Source organism: Acomys minous, assembly GCF_964271855.1.
Source record: "Acomys minous genome assembly, chromosome: 7".
Classification (NCBI taxonomy): domain Eukaryota; kingdom Metazoa; phylum Chordata; class Mammalia; order Rodentia; family Muridae; genus Acomys; species Acomys minous.
The window spans coordinates 3,638,006-3,658,116 of NC_140488.1; the positions used below are offsets into that span (position 1 = coordinate 3,638,006).

The window sequence follows — 20,111 nt, forward strand, 5'->3', positions numbered from 1 at the left end:
CGTGCCATAGCATCGCAGGATTCCACCTGGTTCCCAGCAGCCACACAAGCAGACCTGTTCTTTAGTCTAGGGCAGGGGTTTTGTTGCAGCTTTCAGCGTGTGGCAGGAAGTGTTGCCAGGGCGCTGGGGGAGGAATTTGGGTCCCAAGGTCACAGGCTGGGAGACCAAAGCTCTGGGCCAGGGGTTAGTGGTCTCATGGATGACATTCCTGAGCATCTCTGCACTGCTGCTTCCCACGCCCTGGCTTCTGGTCATGCACTGTTAGAAGTTTGCAGCCCACCTCTTAACATTTCCTTTGCGAAGATAGGGTAGGAAGGGGTCTGCAGGCATTAAGTAGGCTTGTCACCCAATCCAGATCTCAGGACCCAATGGGTGTCTGTGAGCCCCGCCCCCGCTCTCTCCATATATCCCGCCCCCAGACTGCAGCCAAGTCCCCGAAACAGCAGTATCTTAGCAATATCTCCCCGTCTCCAGCAGTGGGCCCAGCAGAGTCGCCCCTATAGCGTGGGCTTTAAGGTGCGCCACTCCACCTCCCGCCCAGGCCGAGCAGCTCTGGGCGGGGTCCTGCGGTTGTGACAAGCTCCTCCTTCCTGGCGCCTCCCCTCCCCCTCGGGCCCTCCTGTGCTGTGGCTCCTCCAGGCCCCTGCGCCTGCTCCCAGCCATGGTGGCCTGGCGCACCGGTTTCCTCGTTTGCTTCATTTTCTCCTTGGCTACCCTGGTCCAGAGAGGTAAGGTGGGTGAGGGCTGGGGCACCCAGGGACCCCGCCCTATGGCCTGGGGTTAGCTCTGCGCATGAGCGGCCCTGTCCCCGCCTGGCTGGCCTGAGGTGGGGGGTATTGGCGACCTGGCAACTCTAGGCCTAGGGGTGAGGGTCTGAGGCTTCTGGAACTGAACCCACTGTGAATTGTATAGGTGAAAATGAGGGATGGGACCCTTCTTAGAGTTGGTTTTGAAACACTAGGACGTTAAAATCCTAGCCAAGTGTTGGTGACAACAGCTGTGCCCAGGAGTGTACCTTAGGAAAACCCTGGAAAAAGCAGTCATTTTGAAATTTGGCTGTGAGGCCACCTGCAGTAAAAGCATCTGGAGAGCATCCCAGGCGACTTTCATCAGGATCTCGGAGGCGTTGGACTGGGGCAAATTGAAAATGGAGTGGGGGCAACTTGTAGGTCTTACTAGCTCCCGACATGCTTTTGGTGTCTATCCTTATACTTCTAGAGACTTCGGTCTTATTTTGTGGAGGAGATGGACACAGAAATTGTGCTGAATCAAGGGAGCAAGTTTCTTCCACAGTGTGCAACTCAATTTGTGTTAGAGGCCGCAGTGGCATCAGCCGGGGGATCTTGTTAGGAATGCAGTAGCTCGTGCCCTACTGAGTCAGATTCTGTGTTTTCTTTACTGTAATAACCAGGTCCCCGGGGAATTTACAGGCACATTCGCGTCTGAGTAGCATCTTCTTATGATAAAGACAATCTGTGCTTGAAGATAGCATCTGAAGCATGTACCAGCTGAGCCTTCTTTCATTTATTTATGTCCTCTTTCCACATCAGGAGGGAAAAAATGGCTCCAAGAAAACACTATAATTGTAATTGAGCAGGATTGTGCTTTGAACTTTCTGAAAATGAAGGCAAATCCAACCAGTAAAATATAGGCTTAGGCAAACAACACTTTGTCTTAGCACTGACTTCTAGTAAGGTTTATGTCACATCTAAGGAGCACTGAGAAAGAGGAGAGCTCCTAGCCCAGGAAGTTACGCAGAAATGCAGAAATGGTTTTCCTAAGGGCAGTCTTTCAATGAGCTACAGACCTCTGGCCAGTCTGGATTCTAGGACTTGATGATGCAGAGGGTAAAGAAAACCAAGACTTGTATCTCTGCAATGACAGCCCAGTAGAGGGGGAAAACCAGCGGAAACCTCCGATCTATGTGGTAGACTGCTATGGAGAGAAGAAAGCAAAGTCACAGGGATAAAGGGCTTTTTTCAGTTTCCCTTTCAGATACAATTTATATTGTCTAATGGGATTTTGTAGAGAAAAGTATCCAGCAGCCCACCTTATCCTTGAGGGCTGTGTTCCAAACACTACAGGAGACGATGCTTGAGATGACAGTTGTGGCTTTCCCCCTTTGCTAAAATTTGACCGTGAAGCTCTGCGCATGCTAGATAATTGCATCTTACAGCATGGAGGTTTGGAAACTAGACTATAAATGGCCAAGCCTTAGGTGCTCCTGCTTTGAGTGGAGAGAGATTGAGGAAGCTGGTAGAGCTGAGGTCATGCAGTGATTAATTGGCAGCTAGGGGTTGCTCCCAGGCTTCGGTGACTCCATAGCAGCCATCTTAAAACACTAGACCCCACTGCCCCACTTCTAACCTTCTGTGGCTTGCTGAAAATGAGTTCTCTAACCCTGTTTGATCAGTCCATATGATGACTAACAGTTACCAAGGTGCCTTTGATCCAGGGATGTGTCGCTATTATATCAATGGTCACTTTTCACATGTCATGTATATCCTAAATCATTATGTCTTCCTTCCTCGATTGCTTTTGTCTGTTTTGTTTTGTTTTTCGATACTGGGATTCTCTGTGTAGCCTTGGCTGTCCTAGACTTGTTTTGTAGACCAGGCTGGCCTCAATCTCAGAGATCCACCTGCCTCTGCCTCCCCAAGGTGCTGGGACTACAGGTATGTGCCACCATTTCCTGGCTGCTTGCTTACTTTTTTTGAAGACAGGGTCTCATGTAGCCCAATTCTGTAGCCTCAAATTTGCTATGTATCCAAAGCTGGCTTTGAACTCTTGATCTTCCTGCCTCTGCTTCCTGAGACCTGGCCTTGGGTTCCTGATTCTCTTACCTCTACCTCTTGAGACCCGGGCTAACACTTATATGCCACCATGCCTTGTAGGCATCTTGTTTTGAATCACCACAACAAATGTTCCGGTGAGGTATTATCCATGTTTCCATGGAAGGGAACTGTGGTCACATATCAGAAGACATACTGGGGTTCAAACCAGATAAGAATGCTACCCTGTCTGTGACCTCTTTGTTTTGTTTTGTTTGACCTATGAACACTGAGCTAGAAATAGCTTTGTTTTGAAGGTAGAGACCTAATTTTTTTTTGTAGTGGGGTCCAGAGAGCTCTGTCCTAGTGTTCCTTTATTCCTTTTCCTGGTTCTCAGTAATTGGTTGTGCCTGAGCAATCCCAGCAGAGAGACAAAGGGTCCCAAGAGCACATCTGGAGATAAGATATAATCTTCTTCCAGGCTCCAGGAAGTAGAAATAGGTTTTAGCTCCCCCAAAGTGTAAGTGTGCTTAAGTCATTCTATAAAGACAAAGGGGAGTTAATGTTCAATGTGTATTTTACTGCTTCTCAAACAGTTGTGTCCTCTGAAGGTACCCTGAGTGTGGCAAGTTTTTCTTCAGCATCAGGTAGAAGGACCTGTGAGTGTGTGTGTGTGTGTGTGTGTGTGTGTGTGTGTGTGTGTGTGTGTGTGTGAGTCCTAACAGGGGCTATATTTATTAGTATGCGTTTATCCCATGTACCAACCCAGGAAGGCTGCCACTGTGACCTGCTCTCCCCCTTGCAGTCTTGACAAATAATGGACAAATGAGGACCCTGCAACTCAAATTGCTTTGCAATTCTGTCTCAGCACAGTCAGGACCATCCAATCAGTAAATAGATCCCAAAGGAGAAAATATAAATGGCTACTAAATATTTGAGGAAGTGTTCAACATCCTGGGTCTTGGGGGGGAATGCAAATTTAAATTGCTTGAGGTTAGAATGGCGCTGATGAGGATGTGGGAGGGTCTTAGTCACCACTGATGCAGCCACTGTGGAAATCAGGGTTTCTCAAAATCTGCAAATACAACTCCCATATGATTCAGCTCTACCATTCCTGTGCATATACCCAAAGGACCGTAAGTTGGCACACCACGAAGATACCTGCATACCATGGTTTTTGCTATACAGACAGGATGTGGAACCAGTCTACATGTCTATCAACTGGCAGATGGCTAATGAAAATGTGGTACATGTAAATGGTAGAGTTTTGAAACAATTGAAGTCAATTTTGTTACATTTATTATTATTGTTGCTGTTGTTGTTGTGTATCATGTGGAGGCACCATGCCCCAATGCACTGGTGGAGGTCAGAGAACAACTTGCTGTAGTTGATTCTCTCCTTTCACCATGTAGGTCCCAGGGATCAAGCTCAGGTCATCAGGCTTGATGGCAAGGGCCTTTGCCCACTGAGCCATCTTACCAGCCACATAATGGAGTTTCATCCATCTGTGAACAAGGAAAATTTATATTTCTCGCTGGAGAGTGGGTCGAACCAGAGATCATCATGTTAAGCAAAATACATCACTCAGAAAGACAAATAACCAAATGTTTCCTCTGATATGCTAAGTCTACCATATATGTATGCATGTATATATTTATATGACATGAGAATAAAGCATGACTGTTAAGAAAAGGTAAGGGAGCAGTAATGTGGCAAGGAAAAGAAGAGGTAATGGAGAAGAGTTAAATATCACATTTTCATATATATACATATATGTATATATATATATATACATATCATATAAATGACATGAAATCAAGAAGGAAGGAGAAGGGCAGATTAGAGAGGGTGATGAGGAAGGTGAACGTGAGTGAGGTATAGCAGTATGTGTATGAAAGTGCCATAATGAAGCCCATTACTTTACTTTGTATGTTAATTTTTAAAAATGAGATAAAAGTAGTGGGCAATAACCAACTTCCTACATGGAAAACATGTAGCACCGAAGGATTTAGGAACCTTCTGGAGACATTACTGTTAGTTTCTTTAATTATACCATGGGGATAATGGCTCTTTCCTCCTGGTGTGGCAGTTATTAGGATTAAATAAGTTTAAGTGTCTAAAGTGCTCAGCACAGAACCTGCCTTCCAGTGAGCCTCTTTAAGATTAGTACATAAGCCACATTTAAAAAATACACTTTGCAAATCTTGACAGCATTGTTTACATAAAATGTTCTGAGATTTACATCTATACAAATAAAAAATGATTAGTGGTTGCTAAGGATTAGGGGAAGGGGGCGGTAAATGACTGCTTTGGGGAGTAATGAAAATGCTCTAAAAATAGAGAAAGGTGATACTGTACATTCTTAAAGTACTGTAAAAACCATTGAATTATGCACATTGAAAGGTGACTGTATGGTATGTGAATTCTGTATTTGTTTAAAATAATTCACAAAGGCTGGAGGTGTAACTCTTTGGTGGAACACTTATATATCATGTGCAAGGCCCTGGGTTCCATATCCAGTACTACAAATAGAAAGAATGAATAAATAAATGTAAATGCCTTTAAAAAATTAAGCTGGATGTGGTGGCCCATGTTTGTAATCCCAACATTTGGAGATGAAGCAGGAGGATTGCTGTGAGTTTGAGAGCAGTATGGAGTATATGGTGAGTTCCTGGCTAGCCTGGGTCATAGTCAAAGCAAAGCAAAGCAAAGCAAAGCAAAGCAAAGCAAAACACCACACCACACCACACCACACCACACCACACCACATCACATCACACCACACCACACCATACCACACCACATCACACCACACCACATCACACCACACCATACCACACCACACCACACCACATCACACCACAAGAAAATGAATGCTCTTCTAATTATGCCAGCTGTGGTGGCACATGCCCATTAATCTCAGTGCTCCAGAGCCGAGGTAGGAGGGTCTTGAATTTGGGGCTAGGCTTATGCCTCAGCAAACAAGAACTAGGCGCACATGATTATGGGTTAAGACTGGGCAAGAAAACAGTGGTCCCGGATGCTACAGCACTGAGCGGCCAGGCTGGGATCCTAAGAAGAACCTGTGGGCTGACTTGAAATATCAGGCTTGATAGATGTGCCCCAGAAAGTGTTCAGGATTGGCTTCCAGCTACTCAGCTCGGCCCTGCCTCAGTCCTGGGAGTTGGGTGTCACAAGGACAGAGAGATTTTCTTTTCCTGAATGGTTGTAGAGTCACATTATGTGTGTCGCTTAGTCCTCCACAGGGTCTGGAGACCCAGTCTTGAGAGGACAAGTTTTCTGTCCCTCCCTTGATGTTATAGGCCATGGCTTTATCCCGCCTCAGAAGATAGACAACATGTAACTGTAACAAATGCACAGACGCCATTTGAATGGGCACTTGTGGGGATCAGGGAAGGGCACGAAGTTGTTCTAGTGCAGTGGTTCTCAACATGACCCCTTTGGGATGGCACATGAGGTGTTTACATTATGATGCATAACAGTGGCAACATCACAGTTAGGAAAGAGCAATGACAATAACGTTATGGTTGGGGTCACCACACACAGCCTGAGGCACTGTAGTAAAGGGTCATCGCAGCATTAGGAAGGTTGAGGACCACTGCTCAAGTGAGATGACGATGCAAAGGCCTGTGCTGGCTGCTCAGAGGGCCCTACCTAAAGGCCAGAGCTTCACTGGGTTCTGGGCATATACTTTCCAGACCCATTGACTTTCCTGCCTGTGTTTCTTTCCTACCTGATGGCTTTGCTTTTCCAGCTTTGTATCTACTATTACATCGTACACTTTGAATGTCTTTCCTCTGCTGCGCTTGGGTGCCTGGGAAACCTGGCGCAGAGACTCCCAAACCTCTTTCTATTCTAGACTCGGCTCTCCCAGAAGCCTGCTCAGAGCTCCATTGGCTGATGCTTTGTAGTTTTAATGTAGATATATAAAATCACCATTGGGTGTGGTGGTGAAGGTCTATAACCGCAACACTCCAAAGGAGGGTGCAGGAGAATCAGGCGTCCAAAGGCTTAGCCTTAGCTACACAGCAAATTTGATGCCAGCCTGTGTTATTGGAGACCCTGCGCCACCCTTCGGTACTTCTGTGTATACGCCCTTTGTGTGGCCTTTAATCAAGAAAGCTTGTAAGTCACAAAATGTTGCTCTCATTGTCTTCCCTGTGTTATGAGCCACATAGGATAGTTGAGATTCTAGGTGACAATACGTAGTTTACCTTGCAAGTGGAGGAGTGTCCAATGATTTTTTTTTTTTAGCCACAGTTTCAAAACTATGGCACCAAGTCCGTGAGATGTCAAGGTCCAGCTGAAGTGCTGCATCCCCTAAGGCTTTCCCCAGTCCTCGGAGTGGCAGTAACTGTGCATAGCTCTAATATGAAGCTGGTCCCTTGGTTAAGAAGCAATGAGCATTAGAGGTATTTGGTGTCATGCCCATTTCTTTATTGCTGTCCCTTTGAATGATGCCATGCTGTGTCTGCCAATTGTCATTCTCTCTCCAGTAAAGGGACTGAGCTCGTTGTCTCTATTTTCTCTGCGGGGGAGGCTTCCTCCAGGTAGTACAATGTCCCGTAGGACAACTCCCTTGGTGGAAGTGGTCTTCAGGAGTCTAGATTAGCCCATGAGCTGGAGCAGCCTGGGGCCTTTGTCTATGTCAGAGATGGGTTACTGTGGTTCAACTGTACCTAGATAACAGACTACAAAGCAGTTCCTTACTCCCCCCCCACCCCCTGCCTCTGAAATTTAGCCTGGAAGTTGTATGTGGGTGGGGGTAGTTTAGTGTTAGAAAATTTGTGTAGAATATATGAGGCTCTGGGTTCCAGGAAGTGGGCGGTGGGGCAATAACAGGAACAGGAAAGTTGATTGATTGATAGTAGATGGTTTGTTGGCAAGGGGAAAAGTGGGTGCTGCCCTGTGCACTATAAGATGGCAAGACAGGTGGACAGAGTGCTTCCTATCTGTAACTGCTGGGCAAAGATGAGTGATGGTGCCAAACATTGTTTTTTTTTTTTTTGAGACAGGGTCCCTATATGTAGCTCAGGCTAGCCTTGAACTCACATGTTTCTCCTGCTTCTGCTCCCAAATGCTGGGATTAAAGGTTTGAGGCACCTTACACAGCCTGCGGTTGTATACTTTGGAGTGCTCTCTCTGTCTTCAATATACTCGTGAGTCACCAAAGCTTTCTGTGTTCCTCACTGACTCAAGATAGATGTGTTGGAGGAAGTGAGATCATGGGCCATCTTTGTAGAGTGGTGTCAGTTCCACCGCTGGAGTCCCCTGTCATTAAGGTCTTTAGGCAGCTTTTTTTCTGCTTAGATATCCAAAGATAACTACTACTGCCCTTGTTAAAAGGCCATAGACTGATCCCTTGTAATACATTTGACTTTGGGGAATCAGTGAAAAAGAATAAACAGGGACACGGGCCAAAGACTTGTTCAGACAGTTTGTAAAACAATAAATCAAAATGGACAATAAAATATAGGAAGATGATCAACTCACTAGTAAGCAGAGAAATATAAAACTAATAAAATCATGACAGTGCCAAGTGCTTACATGGTTACAACAATAATAGGTGGTCTTTGTATAAACTTGGAAAGGGTACCACAGTGTAGAGAAAGCACAGCCTCTGTCACCCAGGGACAGCCTTCCTCACCACATTGCCCACTGTGGGCAGTACTTCTCCTTAGCAAGTGGGCCTGGACTGTATAAGAAAAGTAGCTGAGCAAGCCAGGGTAAACAAGCCAGTGTTCCTCTATGGCGTGGCCTCTGCTTCAGTCCTGTCTTCAGATTCTTGCCTTGAGTTGCTGCTCTGACTTCCCTCAGTGATAGAGTATTGGAAATGTAAGATGAAATAAACCCTCTCCTTCTCAAGTTGCTTTTGGTCCTGGTGTTTATCACTGCAATAGAAAGCAAGCTAGAACAACAAAGAAAGTAATGAGTTCCATTATGGCATTTTCCTATGATTTGGTTTGATGATCCTTTCTCCAGTCCTATCCTACTTGCTGGTCCTTTCCCTCCCTACTGCACACTGCATCTGCTTTCATGTTCCATGGATTTTTCTACTCTTTTGTTTTTCCTTCCTGGAGAGCCACTTTCCCCCTTTTGCTTTTGTAACTTGGGCCCTCACATGTAAGTACATACATGCATATGGTAAATGACAACATGATGTTTTTCTGAATCTGGCTTATTTTGCTTAACATAATGATCTGCAATTATACCCATTTTCCTGTGAATGTCATGGTTTTGTTTTTCTTTATGGTAAATAAAACTCTATTGTGTTTATCTACCACCTTTTTCAACTCAGCTGGTGATGACAGCTAGGGTGGCACATGTCTTGGCTGCTGTGACTAGTGCTGCAGTAAGTGCAGACAGGCACCTGAGTTATGAGAGAGGATATGAAGCTAGGTTGTTTCTTTTAGTTTGAATTCTGTCATGAATTTTTTGTTTTGTTAGTGGTGGATAAATGCATACAATATATTTGATAATGAAAGTGTAAAATCTAGTGTGGAGCTCCAGACCTTTTTTGTTTGTTTGTTTGTTTGTTGTTGTTTTGTTTTCTTTTTTGGTTTTTTGAGACAGGATTTCTCTGTGTCGTAGCCTTGGCTGCCCTGGACTCACTTTGTAGACCAGGCTGGCTTCAAACTCACAGAGAGTCACCTGCCTCTGCTTCCTGAGTGCTATAGGCGATTAATTTCTTAAAAACAAACAAACAAACAAACAAACAAACTTAGGTAAACCACCAAGTCATCTGCTATCAGTCAGTTTTAATTCATCCTCTGTCAGGACAATATGGAGGCGGAGGTGTCATCTAAGTTGTGATTCTCATAAAGGGATAACACAAAAACATTCTGAAAAATGTCAGGCTTCTTGTCCATAACAGCGTTGTTTGAGATTCTCCAATACTGGAATGAGTTCATATGTCCCACACCTTGAAGTCAAATTCAGTGATGAAACATAACAAGCTCTTGGTACGTACTACTGTGAGGGATGGGTTTTGGATATGCGTGGTGAATGGAATCGCTACAAATGGCATGATTCCATTCGCATGACTTGATTGGAATTACATCACTATGAAGGAAAAGAACAAATTAGTGGTCATGTGGGGCTTGGGATGAGTGCAGGATAGAGGCACAGGAGAGGTAGAAACAAGGAGGTGTGTGTTGTCAAAGGGGAGGACAAGGGATCATTATGGTGATGGAAGTGTCCTTTGTCTGGACTGTGGTGATAATCACATGACTCTACTCATGGGACAAAAGTGTGTGGAGATGAAAAACACTCTCAAATGAATGCACGTAAAGCAGGGGCAATGCAACTGTAGTGTGTGGTTGTGTGGATTTCTGTATCTTCATTGTGATGGTATACCATGTTTTGGCATAATATGACCTTTGGAGGAAACTGAGCAAACCACAAGGAACCTCTTTATGTTGTGTCTTATAACTCTGTGAACCTGTAGTTATCTAGGTACATTTTTGAGAACATGTCCCTCAGGATTTCTGGAGACATCTCCTTGATGCATAAAGCAAGGGGCAGTTCAAAATAGTGTGCTCAGAAAGGAGGCACCTAAGAGAAAGGGAGGGGAGAGTTGTCCATGAATGCTGTAGTATTTAGACACTTCTCAGGAAGCTGAGAAGCCTTCAGGATGTGAAGACCTGGATTTGCGGGAAGATAGAAATTGCAGAAGTGGGTAGAGGCCCTTTGGGAGGCTGCATGACTATGGAAGAGAACATTCTGTGGCCCACCTACATTCACAAGATAGTCATATCCATGAAGGTCACTGAAATGTGGGAAGTGACACAAAATAGGAGGAGCCAGAGAAGGGGAAGGATTTATTATGGAGACGACATGGAGTCTTGCTCAGTGGCCTCCAATCCACTGAAGGGGTTAGGAGGACAAAGCTGCCATTTTTCCTGGGCGTTCCTCATCAAGCCAGCCTCTGCTATGTTCCTGGCTCAGTGGATGGTGTCCTTATCATCTCTCACCCTGCATCCCTCACGCACAGCCTCCTATACCTCCCCAATGTGGCTGTCCTCTTCTGCCTTCTTTTCTTTCTCTGGCCCTTACTTGCCACACAGTCTGTCTCCATAGGTTCTCTGCAGGCTGTTTGTGTGGTTGGCTGACGAGCAGGCCTGCTCTGCCCTCACACACTCTTCTGTTCATTTCCATGCATGGCAGAGCATGTCTCCTGTGTGCCAGTGTCTCTGCCAAGCTCTCACTTTCTAATCCTCTGTCTTCCTTAGTACATGGTAACTAACTGGTAGGTAGTCAGTGTTTGGGGGCTAATTCATCCCATGCTTATATTTTGGTATTTATCATAGATTTTCTGTTAACAAAAAGACTAGGGGAAGGAGGGAGAGGGGATGAGGGAGGGAAGGTGGGATTGGAAGGCAATGAGGGAGGGAGCTACAATCAGGATGTAAAGTGAACAAATAAAAATAAATTTAAAAAGCTACTTAGATTGTTTGTGTTTGTGTTTGTTATGTATATGTTTGTGTGGTTTGTGCATGCTTGTGTACGTGTCATGCTAGAGGGCAACACTTTGTTCTCAATTGCTCTCTACATTTAAAAAATAATTTGTTATTTACTTTTATCATTAATTAATTTATTTAATCACTTCACAGCCTGATCACAGCAACCTTCCCTCTTCCTAGTCCCACCCTCACTTTTTATGTCTGTGTTGGCAGTACACATGAAAGAGCATCCTGTGAGTGCAGTTCCTTCATAGGCCAGAAGAGGGAGACAGATATCCTGGAACTGGAGTTACAAGTGGTTGTAAGCACCTAACATGGAGTTCTGGGAACTGAACTTGAGTCTTATGAAAAAGCAGTGGGTGATCTTAACCACTGAGCCATCTCTCTAGACCCTGCCACCTTAGTTTTTAATACAGAGTCTGTCACTGAAGCTAGACTTTACCAATTGACTAGGTGGAGTGACTAATGAATTCCAGGGACCACCTGGATCCATATATCCTCACCCAGTGCTAGATTTGCAGACGTGTGGCAGCATACAGCTTCTACATGGGTGCTGCTCATCTGAACTCAGACCCTTGAGCTTGTGCAGCAAGAACTTTCCTGAGCCATGTCCCCAACCCTGCTTGAAGGTTTTAAATAGAATAGGCTTTTTTTGAAATTGGAATCATAGCATCAGGGCCAGGTCTCTTGTGTTTATGTGCTGGCAGTTGGAAGCACACCTCGTTTCATATTTAGGCTTAGGTTTTGGTCCAGATATATTTATGGTTTTTTAAGACATATGACCTGCCCCTCTTCCATCTCACACTCTGAGTGTTTGGCTATTTCTCAACCCTCTTCTCAGCATGTATTATGCAGGCAATCACTGGTTCAGATGGAAGCTGCAGACCTCTTCTTGGATCTGTGACTAGAGTCTTTTTTTTTAACTTCACTTTCCTTGTGAGTATATGATGTTGAAATGTAATTTTCTTTTTTTGTATTTTTTATTATTTTATTTTTGTACATATACTTTTATATTATTACACACACACACACACACACACACACACACACACACACACACACACACACTAGATTACCTATGGCAAGAAGAACCATGACACAATCAGGAATTATACAAATGTTACATTCTTAGTGTTTTGGCTATTTGTGTTTGACAGCCTTGAAGAAGACATCTTTCCTATCTTGGTGCATCTACATTTCTGAATGTAAATCAGTCTCCATCACACATTGTCATTGCAACTTAGAGCACCTATCTAGACCTAAATACATCTTAACAGGACATTCTCTACAGATGAGTGGAGACTGGCTTTCATATGAACTCTGGTGCCCCATATTTAACTATGTCCCCTTGATGGGGAGGCTTGATGGCACTCAGGGGAAGGATAGCAGGCTACCAAGAAGAGACTTTATAACCTATGATCATATACAGGGGGAGGACATCCCCCTCAGTCACAGTCTGGGGAATAGGGTGAAAGTAGGAGGGAGGGAGGGATATATTTTTCTTTAAATGGGTGAATGGATGTTTTGCCTGCCTGTATGCCTGTATACCACATGTGTGCCTGATGCTCTTAGAAGCCAGAAAAGGGAGTCAGGAACCCTGGGCCTGGAGTTATAGGCACCTGGGAACTGCTGTGTGGATTTGGGGGCCAAACCCAGGCCGTCTACAAGAGCAGTTAGTACTCTTAACCACTGCACTATCTTTCTAGTCTTCCAGTTTTCTTAGTTTTAATATGTTGCTATGGTTTGATTGTAAATGCCCCTCATAGGGTTTTATTTTATTACATTTGGTTTTAAACTGGTGGTGGTATTGTGGGACATTGTAGCACCCTTGGGTCATGTCACCTAGCTAGCAGGAGTGGGTTACTCAGTGCAGGCCTTCATGTGATAACCACTTCTGCTTCTGGTCTGAACTCTCTGCTTCCTGATGCACTAGGATATGAGGCATGGCACCTGCACGCTCCTCTTGTTCCTGGATCCAGACACTCTTCATGCTTCCCCCACCATGACATACTATATTCTCTAAGACTCTGGGTCAGTATAAGGCCTCCCTCCCTTAATTTGCTTCTGCCAAGTATTTGTCACAGCTATAAGAATAGAAATTAAAAATGGCTCTTGAAAATGGAGAGATGGGACTGGGGTGTAGCTCACTTGAATTGTTACCTGCAAGAAACTGCCTGTTTCACCCCTAGCATTATATAAACCGTAGAAATGGAGATTACACTCGTGGGGCAGACGGGAGCAGAAGGATCAGAAATGCACTGAAATTTATCCTCAGCTACATAGTGACCTTGTGAGCAGCCCAGGACACACCAGACTCTATGCTGAATAAATTCATAGCTTGTTTTGTTTGTTTGTTTTGGCTTTGCCTGCCTCACCTTCCCTCCCTCCCTCCCTCCCTCCCTTCCTTATTGAGATAGTGTCTCATTCTATAGCCAAGGCTGGTCTGGAATTCCCTATGTGGACAAGGTTAGTCTTGAATATCCATTTGTTTCTGTCTCTTGAATGCCAAAATTATAGGCATGCATTATCATATCAGGCTAAATTCCTGTGGGGTGTGTGTGTGTGTGTGTGTGTGTGTGTGTGTGTGTGTGTGTGTGTGTGAGAGAGAGAGAGAGAGAGAGAGAGAGAGAGAGAGAGAGAGAGAGAGAGAGAGACAGTACCCCCTTATGCCCCCCAGAAAAAAATTGTATATACGTGGAAGTCAAAGGACAAAGAGGACAACCTCAGGTCTTAGTCCTTGCCTTCCAACATGTTTGAGGTACTTGCAGGAAGCCCCCTGTTTTACTCTTAGCATCACATAAAACCCAGGTATAGAGATTACACTTACATCGCATTGTCAAGGTTAATTCCAGCTGTAGCATGGGTCAGTACTCATACCTTTCCATCTCAGTGATGTCTCATTGTGTAGCTGGACCATTTCACTAGCACTCGGCTTCATAGGAGAAACTCTGTAGTCACCTTGGTGAGGATGTTTTCAAGGGCTGAGATCAAAGCTGCACAACAGTCCTGTTTATTGATAACACTTGTTAGATGAGTGAAAATAGGTTGCTGTTTGTTTTCCAGTCTCTGGTGATTTTAAGTGTCATTTCCCAATGGAGAGTCATTTGGGGAGTAGGCTGAAGATGAGAGTGGGTGCAGTAGAAGCTGAGGATGTGGGTAACAAGTAAGTAGCGCCTCTTCTAGGTGCCAGGTCTGTTCAGGCCACTAGCTCCTTGCTAGATCTCCCCTTCCTCCTCTTGCATCCTGTCCTGTCCCCTCCTCTCCTGTCTCCTCTATCACTTCTCTTTCCTATGCGCCCTTTTCCTCTGTCTCTGTCTCTCGTTCTGCTCTCCTCCTTCCCCCTCCTTTCTTCTTGTCTTTCTTTCAGCAGACGCGATTTGTGCCAGTGATACCTTGCTTCGGCCTCTCATGTGGTGGAAGGTGGATACTTGGGTTGCTCCCTATTCAACTCTCCCTGTTCGGTAGTGCTACAAGTGAGGTATGGTGGTATATGATTGCCCATCGGGAGCCGATATCCCATGTGTTTTCCCGAAGACAGATGTTTTGGTTATTCTGCGAAACCAAGGAGGGGCGTTCTTGACTCATGGAGAACACATCTGTTTAATGTCTTAAGAAACTTCTGGGGGTTTCTAAAGTGCTTTTACCATTTTATGCTCTCAGCAGCAGTGCATGCCAGATCCCGTTCTTCCTAAGATTAAGATGAACTTCCAGAAAAACAGAAGTGGCTAAAACCATAATAACAGAAAACTCTATTCAGAGGATCTGTGAAACCCTAAATGTTGAATAAAATGCTCTTTTCTTTCCCAGTAGCTGGAGAGACTGAGGATACAGAGATGCATGTGTGAGGACATAATGTTTTAATTATACAAATGTGTGTGGAGTCCAGCTTGAAGTTCTCTGTAAAGCGGGCCAGCTGTTCCTGACTTCTTCCTCTTTTTTGCATTTTCTTTTCATAGAGGCAGATAGCAAAAATGATGGTGTCTGTTTTCTCTTTGTCTCTGATCAAAGCCTTTTGACCTTTCAGCAGCCATAGCCTTACCACATAGCCAGGAACAAGTCATTTAAGGGGTAATGGGATGTTGACATTTTACAGGATTTGAAATATTAAAAATCTTTTTGAGGGTGGGGCCAAATGCACAAATGTCTATTTGAGATACAAGGTGGGGTGCAAGAGGTGAGAATTGTTTGCTGGGTCCTCCAGTGCGCATGCATGCAGGTACAGGTGGAATCATCACCTTTCACACTGCTCTTTCTTCCTGGGAGAGTAGCACCTGTGGTGTGTGCACTCTCCTGCTTCTTACATCCTCAGGGAGTAGCTGGCTAATGCTTGGTCTGTACTCTTAGAAAAACACACCCTCCCTAAAGGACTGGGTCTTGTGCTGATAGAGTGGATATGTAGTAGGCTGAGCTGACGCAGTGGCCCTGGTTGTGACAGACCCTATTGAGGTGGAGTCTTTCTGTCTGGTATTCTTAAACAAAGCTTGACACTTGTGACATTGATATGTTGCTTAGGTTAGCCTTTCAACCTAGTCCATGGGGCAGGACACAGATTTGTATGGTACTGAAGTGTCAGGATGCACTTCCATAAGGTGGAAGGTCTTGCTGCATTTTTTTTTTTTGCTCCTACATCTAAGAGTAGGGCTCAAAATCTCTGTGCTCTGTATTTCAGTCAGTCATCACTGGCTGGCTGGCTGGCAGGCGTGAGTTGTAAGAGCACAAAAAGGTTATTGGAAAAGGATGTTCCAGCTCAGGAGGAAGCCTGGGCTAGAGGGTTGCTGACTTGACTTTAAACATCTTGTTCAGTAGAACTTATCATAGCCAGAGAAGCTGGGGCTGGGGGTGGGCTGGGGGTGGGCTGGGGGTGGGCAGCGCAGGGAAGAAACCTAATTATGCAAATTTTGATCTTAAAGCTTTATTCGCATGTTTCCTGGCAGGCTGTTCTTTAATCTCAAGAGCAAGATTGCTCAGAATTACCATATATTCTCGTTAATTGCATTAAAATTATAGCAAAGGTTGTTTTTGCTATAATCAAGAGTGATTTTGATTAATACTTAGGAAATCAAATGCCTCAGCAGCAGTGGGAACGAGAACAACCTCTCAGGCAGCCCTCCTGTCCTTTCTCTTCCTTCCCCCCTTCCTCCAAAAGGCAAAGACACAAATGCATTTGAAAGGATTTTTAAGAGTCGATTTGCTTTTCTAGATAGTCATTTTTAAAGAAAACATTCTAAAGTGGGAGTGCGCTTTCCTCTCTCTCTTGAGTGTGAAGGCTATAGAATCTCTTTTGAGGAAGGGAGAGGGGGAGAGAGAGAGAGAGAGAGAGAGAGAGAGAGAGAGAGAGAGAGAGAGAGAGAGAGAGAGAGAGAGAGAGAGAGAGAGAGCGCGCAGCGGGCCCTGATTGGCAGCAGTGCTGGGAGCACACACCCTCTTCTGGGGACTGGCAGATATTCCAGGCACTCTGTTAGGCTAGCATAGTATGCTGGGAAAACCCAGAAACCTGCTGAAGAAGACAGGCTCTCATGTAAGGAGGACATTAAAATCACAGACAGGTATGAGATCAAAACAAAGGGAAATGAACTAGGGAGTGAGGAAGTCCATAGTGCTTAGGCATAGTTTCACGTGTGTGTTTGTGTGCTTACAATCACGAGTGTTCATTAGTAATGTAATGTGGTTAGGAGTAGGCCATTGAGGGAGAAAAAGATGCTGGAAAGAGTCATTTGGAAATTTCATGTTTTCTAAATGTATCTTCTGTCTTGTTCCACATGGCTCCCTCCCTCCCTCCCTCCTCTCCTCCCTTCTTTCTTTTCTTTTGACTGCTAAGGCTGGAAACCAGGGCTTTGTGCATACTAGATAAGCACCCTGTCAATGAGGTTCACCCTCAGGCCAGGCCTTTGAAACATACATTTGTGTCTGAGCCTTAGCTTCCTCTCCCTTTGCTTCCTGGCCACCGTAAGGTGAGAAACTCTCCTCTACCATGCTTTTCTACCATGGTTGTATGCCTACCATAAGCCCAAGATGATGAAGGCAAGGGACCAAGGCTTCAGGAACAACTTTTCTTTCTTAAGTTGATGGAAAGATGACTAACACAGGTACATACATCTTTGTCTGGGGATCCAGGAGGGAGATTTCCAGTCATAGAGGACACCCCCTCCCCACATACACACAGAGGTGGGAGAGAGATCTCTAAGCAGTGTGCCAACGGGGGCCCAAGTATACCAGCATGTGAGCCTACTCAGGCTCTTCTCATTTATACCAACACAGAGTATATACCGCACATCGGTATAGAGTAGGCAGAACTATGTAGACTTTTGTGAAGGACACCTTACGATGTTGTCACAGTGACATCAGCCTAATCTTCACATGGACTTCTCCTCTCGATCTGTCCAGAGTTCTCTTTGTGTGAGGACACATTGGATTAGGGCCCAAATTTAAAATATATATATATATATATATTTTATTAATTTATTCATATTACATCTCAGTCGTTATCCCATCCCTTGTATCCTCCCATTCCTCCCTCCCTCCCATTTTCCCCTTACTCCCCTCCCCTATGACTGTGACTGAGGGGGACCTCCTCCCCCTGTATTTTTTTGAGATAAGTCCAGGCTGGCCTTGAACTCCTGATCATCTTGTCTTAGCTTCATGCATGTTAGGGTTATGTCGGTATGTATCACTCTAATGCACAGTGACTGCATCCTAACTTGAGTTCATCCCCAGGGACCCTTTTTCCTCCTTAGGTTCTGGTTGAACATGGGCTTGGGGGTACAAAATTCTCTCCAATAAATAGAAACATATAAAACCACCACGCAAATCCCCTAGCAACCCAGTAAAGGACACAGCTACCTGATCGTGACTCGGTTCTGTGAGATCCATGTGGAAAAGCAGGCCAGGAGCCCATTGTGTTCCCCCTTCTTGACTTGCTGCTCTTAATCACTTTGTATCTCGCTAAAATGCAAGAGCAGCTAACTGGAAGGCCCTGTTTTGGGTTTTAGGTTAGTATGACCAGAAGATGTTTCCCTCAGGTGGGTGGAATGCCATCATTTGTCACCTCACCTCTCACAAGTCCTCTGCAAGCACAATAATTGGAAGAAGCTGTGCAAATGACAGGACCATGGTACAATGTTCACAAATGCCAATGTGTAGCAAAGGCCTAATAATACACTAGGTGTGAATTATGGACCATAATTAAGGCCTTTGCCAGTCATATTGCCCAATTAGAATATACATAATTGTAAGTAGGACTCCACATTTTTTTAAAAAAAGAATAATTGCTTGCTGAAAGTGTGACATTAAAGAGTTAGCAGAATAGGATCCGGAAAGATTTCCAAATGAATACTGCAGACCTCTGAAGAACAAAGGTGAGCAATTGGCTTTTTTCAAATACATGTCACCTGCTTTGGAAACTTCTCTGGGGGCAAAGAACACAATGTTTGTACTATGCTCCCGGCCTGGGACAGTGTCTGGAGTGTTACATGCATAGAAGGAAGGGGCAAATAGTCTCCTGTTTCTGCTGTAACTGATGACCACAAATGTATATGCCTAAAGCAATACAAGTGCATCCCTTTATGTTTCGGGTATTGGGAGGCTGAAAGAACCTCGCTAGACTGAAGTTCAGGTTCAGCAGGGTTCTAGTCCTTTGGCAGCTCTTGTGAGGCATCCATTCCTTTGCCTCTTTTGAACTGTCTTCATCTCGTGCCTCACAGTCCCCTCCACTGATTCACTGAGCACATGCAGTCTGACCGTCCCTCTTCTTTCCTCACGGTGACCCTAACCGTTACCTTGAGCCCATCCAGGTAATGTGGGATCATAACCCTGTCCCCAAGACCTTAGAACTTAGCTTAATTACATTTTATAGTGATTTCTTGACCCTTGTAAGGAGAACATCGCTGAGTGATTCCACCTACCTCAGGGCTGTTGGACATTATGTCAGTAACATTGTATCATGATGTCACATTGCTTTTAAAGCATGGTGTTTATTTTATATAAAACCACACTAGATTCCTAGAAAAAAGACCATGTCTAGACACCTTCCATACATGTTTTGATACATTTGTTATGATCTTATGAAAAACCAGAAATGAAAATCTCAAAATATGTGGGTAAAGTGAGGGGTCAGCTGAAATGACTCAGACCTACTGCAGGGTTTTAAGTACTTTTTACTCCCCCTAAGTGGTGGCTAATGAGCATACAATAAACCACTTAAATGGACACTCTGGTCAGTTCAGGCTAATGTCATACACCTGTGCAACTGTCGCTTCAGTCAAGGTTTCAGAGCTTCCTTATGCCTTTGTCCCCTCTTCCCCATGACCATATTCCAGCATATCTGTTTTTCTCCATCACTTGTTTTATGTTTTCTAGACTATGGGTCTGCACAGCACACTGAGCACACTTTTCTTTTGGAGTCTGGTTATTGTGTGCATCACTCATTTATTTTCTCCATCACATAGAAAGTGTCTGTGTTACTCAAAGTGCTGGGCTATATGACTTCCTGCGACACACATGTTGAGTGTGTCTCAGCGGCCCCACTACAGGTATCTGGCCTCAGGCCTCTTGTGCCCCCTTTGTGTAGAAAAATTATAACTCCTCTTCCCAGCAGCCTGCAGGAATGTGGGCAGTAGCTAGGTCACACTGGTTCTCTGGCTGAGGATGTGGGGGCAGGGCTTCCCAGAGGAAATGATGCTTAACTCAATCAGGTTTTACAATTATTTCTTTATTTTTGAGATTATAGTATAATATTTCTCCATTCCTGCCCACCCTCCAAACCTTTCCATATTGGCTGGCGAGATGGCTCAGTGGTTCTAGATATATATTTCTCTTCTAGAAGACCTAAGGTTGAAATCCAGCACCCACATCAAATGGC

General features: G+C 44.7%; 1 protein-coding gene across 3 annotated transcripts in view; it reads left to right on the forward strand.

Annotated features, from left to right (window-relative positions):
* The first annotated feature begins 416 nt into the window (after window positions 1-416).
* CD99L2 (CD99 molecule like 2) overlaps window positions 417-20,111 on the forward strand; it is an 87,881-nt gene continuing 68,186 nt past the window's right edge. The window contains exon 1 of one of the 3 annotated variants that reach the window (XM_084790402.1): window positions 417-728. In XM_084790402.1, coding sequence (XP_084646528.1) covers window positions 662-728 — 67 coding nt within the window. In that variant the 5' untranslated portion in view covers window positions 417-661. The remainder of the gene's footprint in view (window positions 729-20,111) is intronic. The other 2 variants (XM_084790400.1, XM_084790401.1) reach the window with 2 other exon arrangements.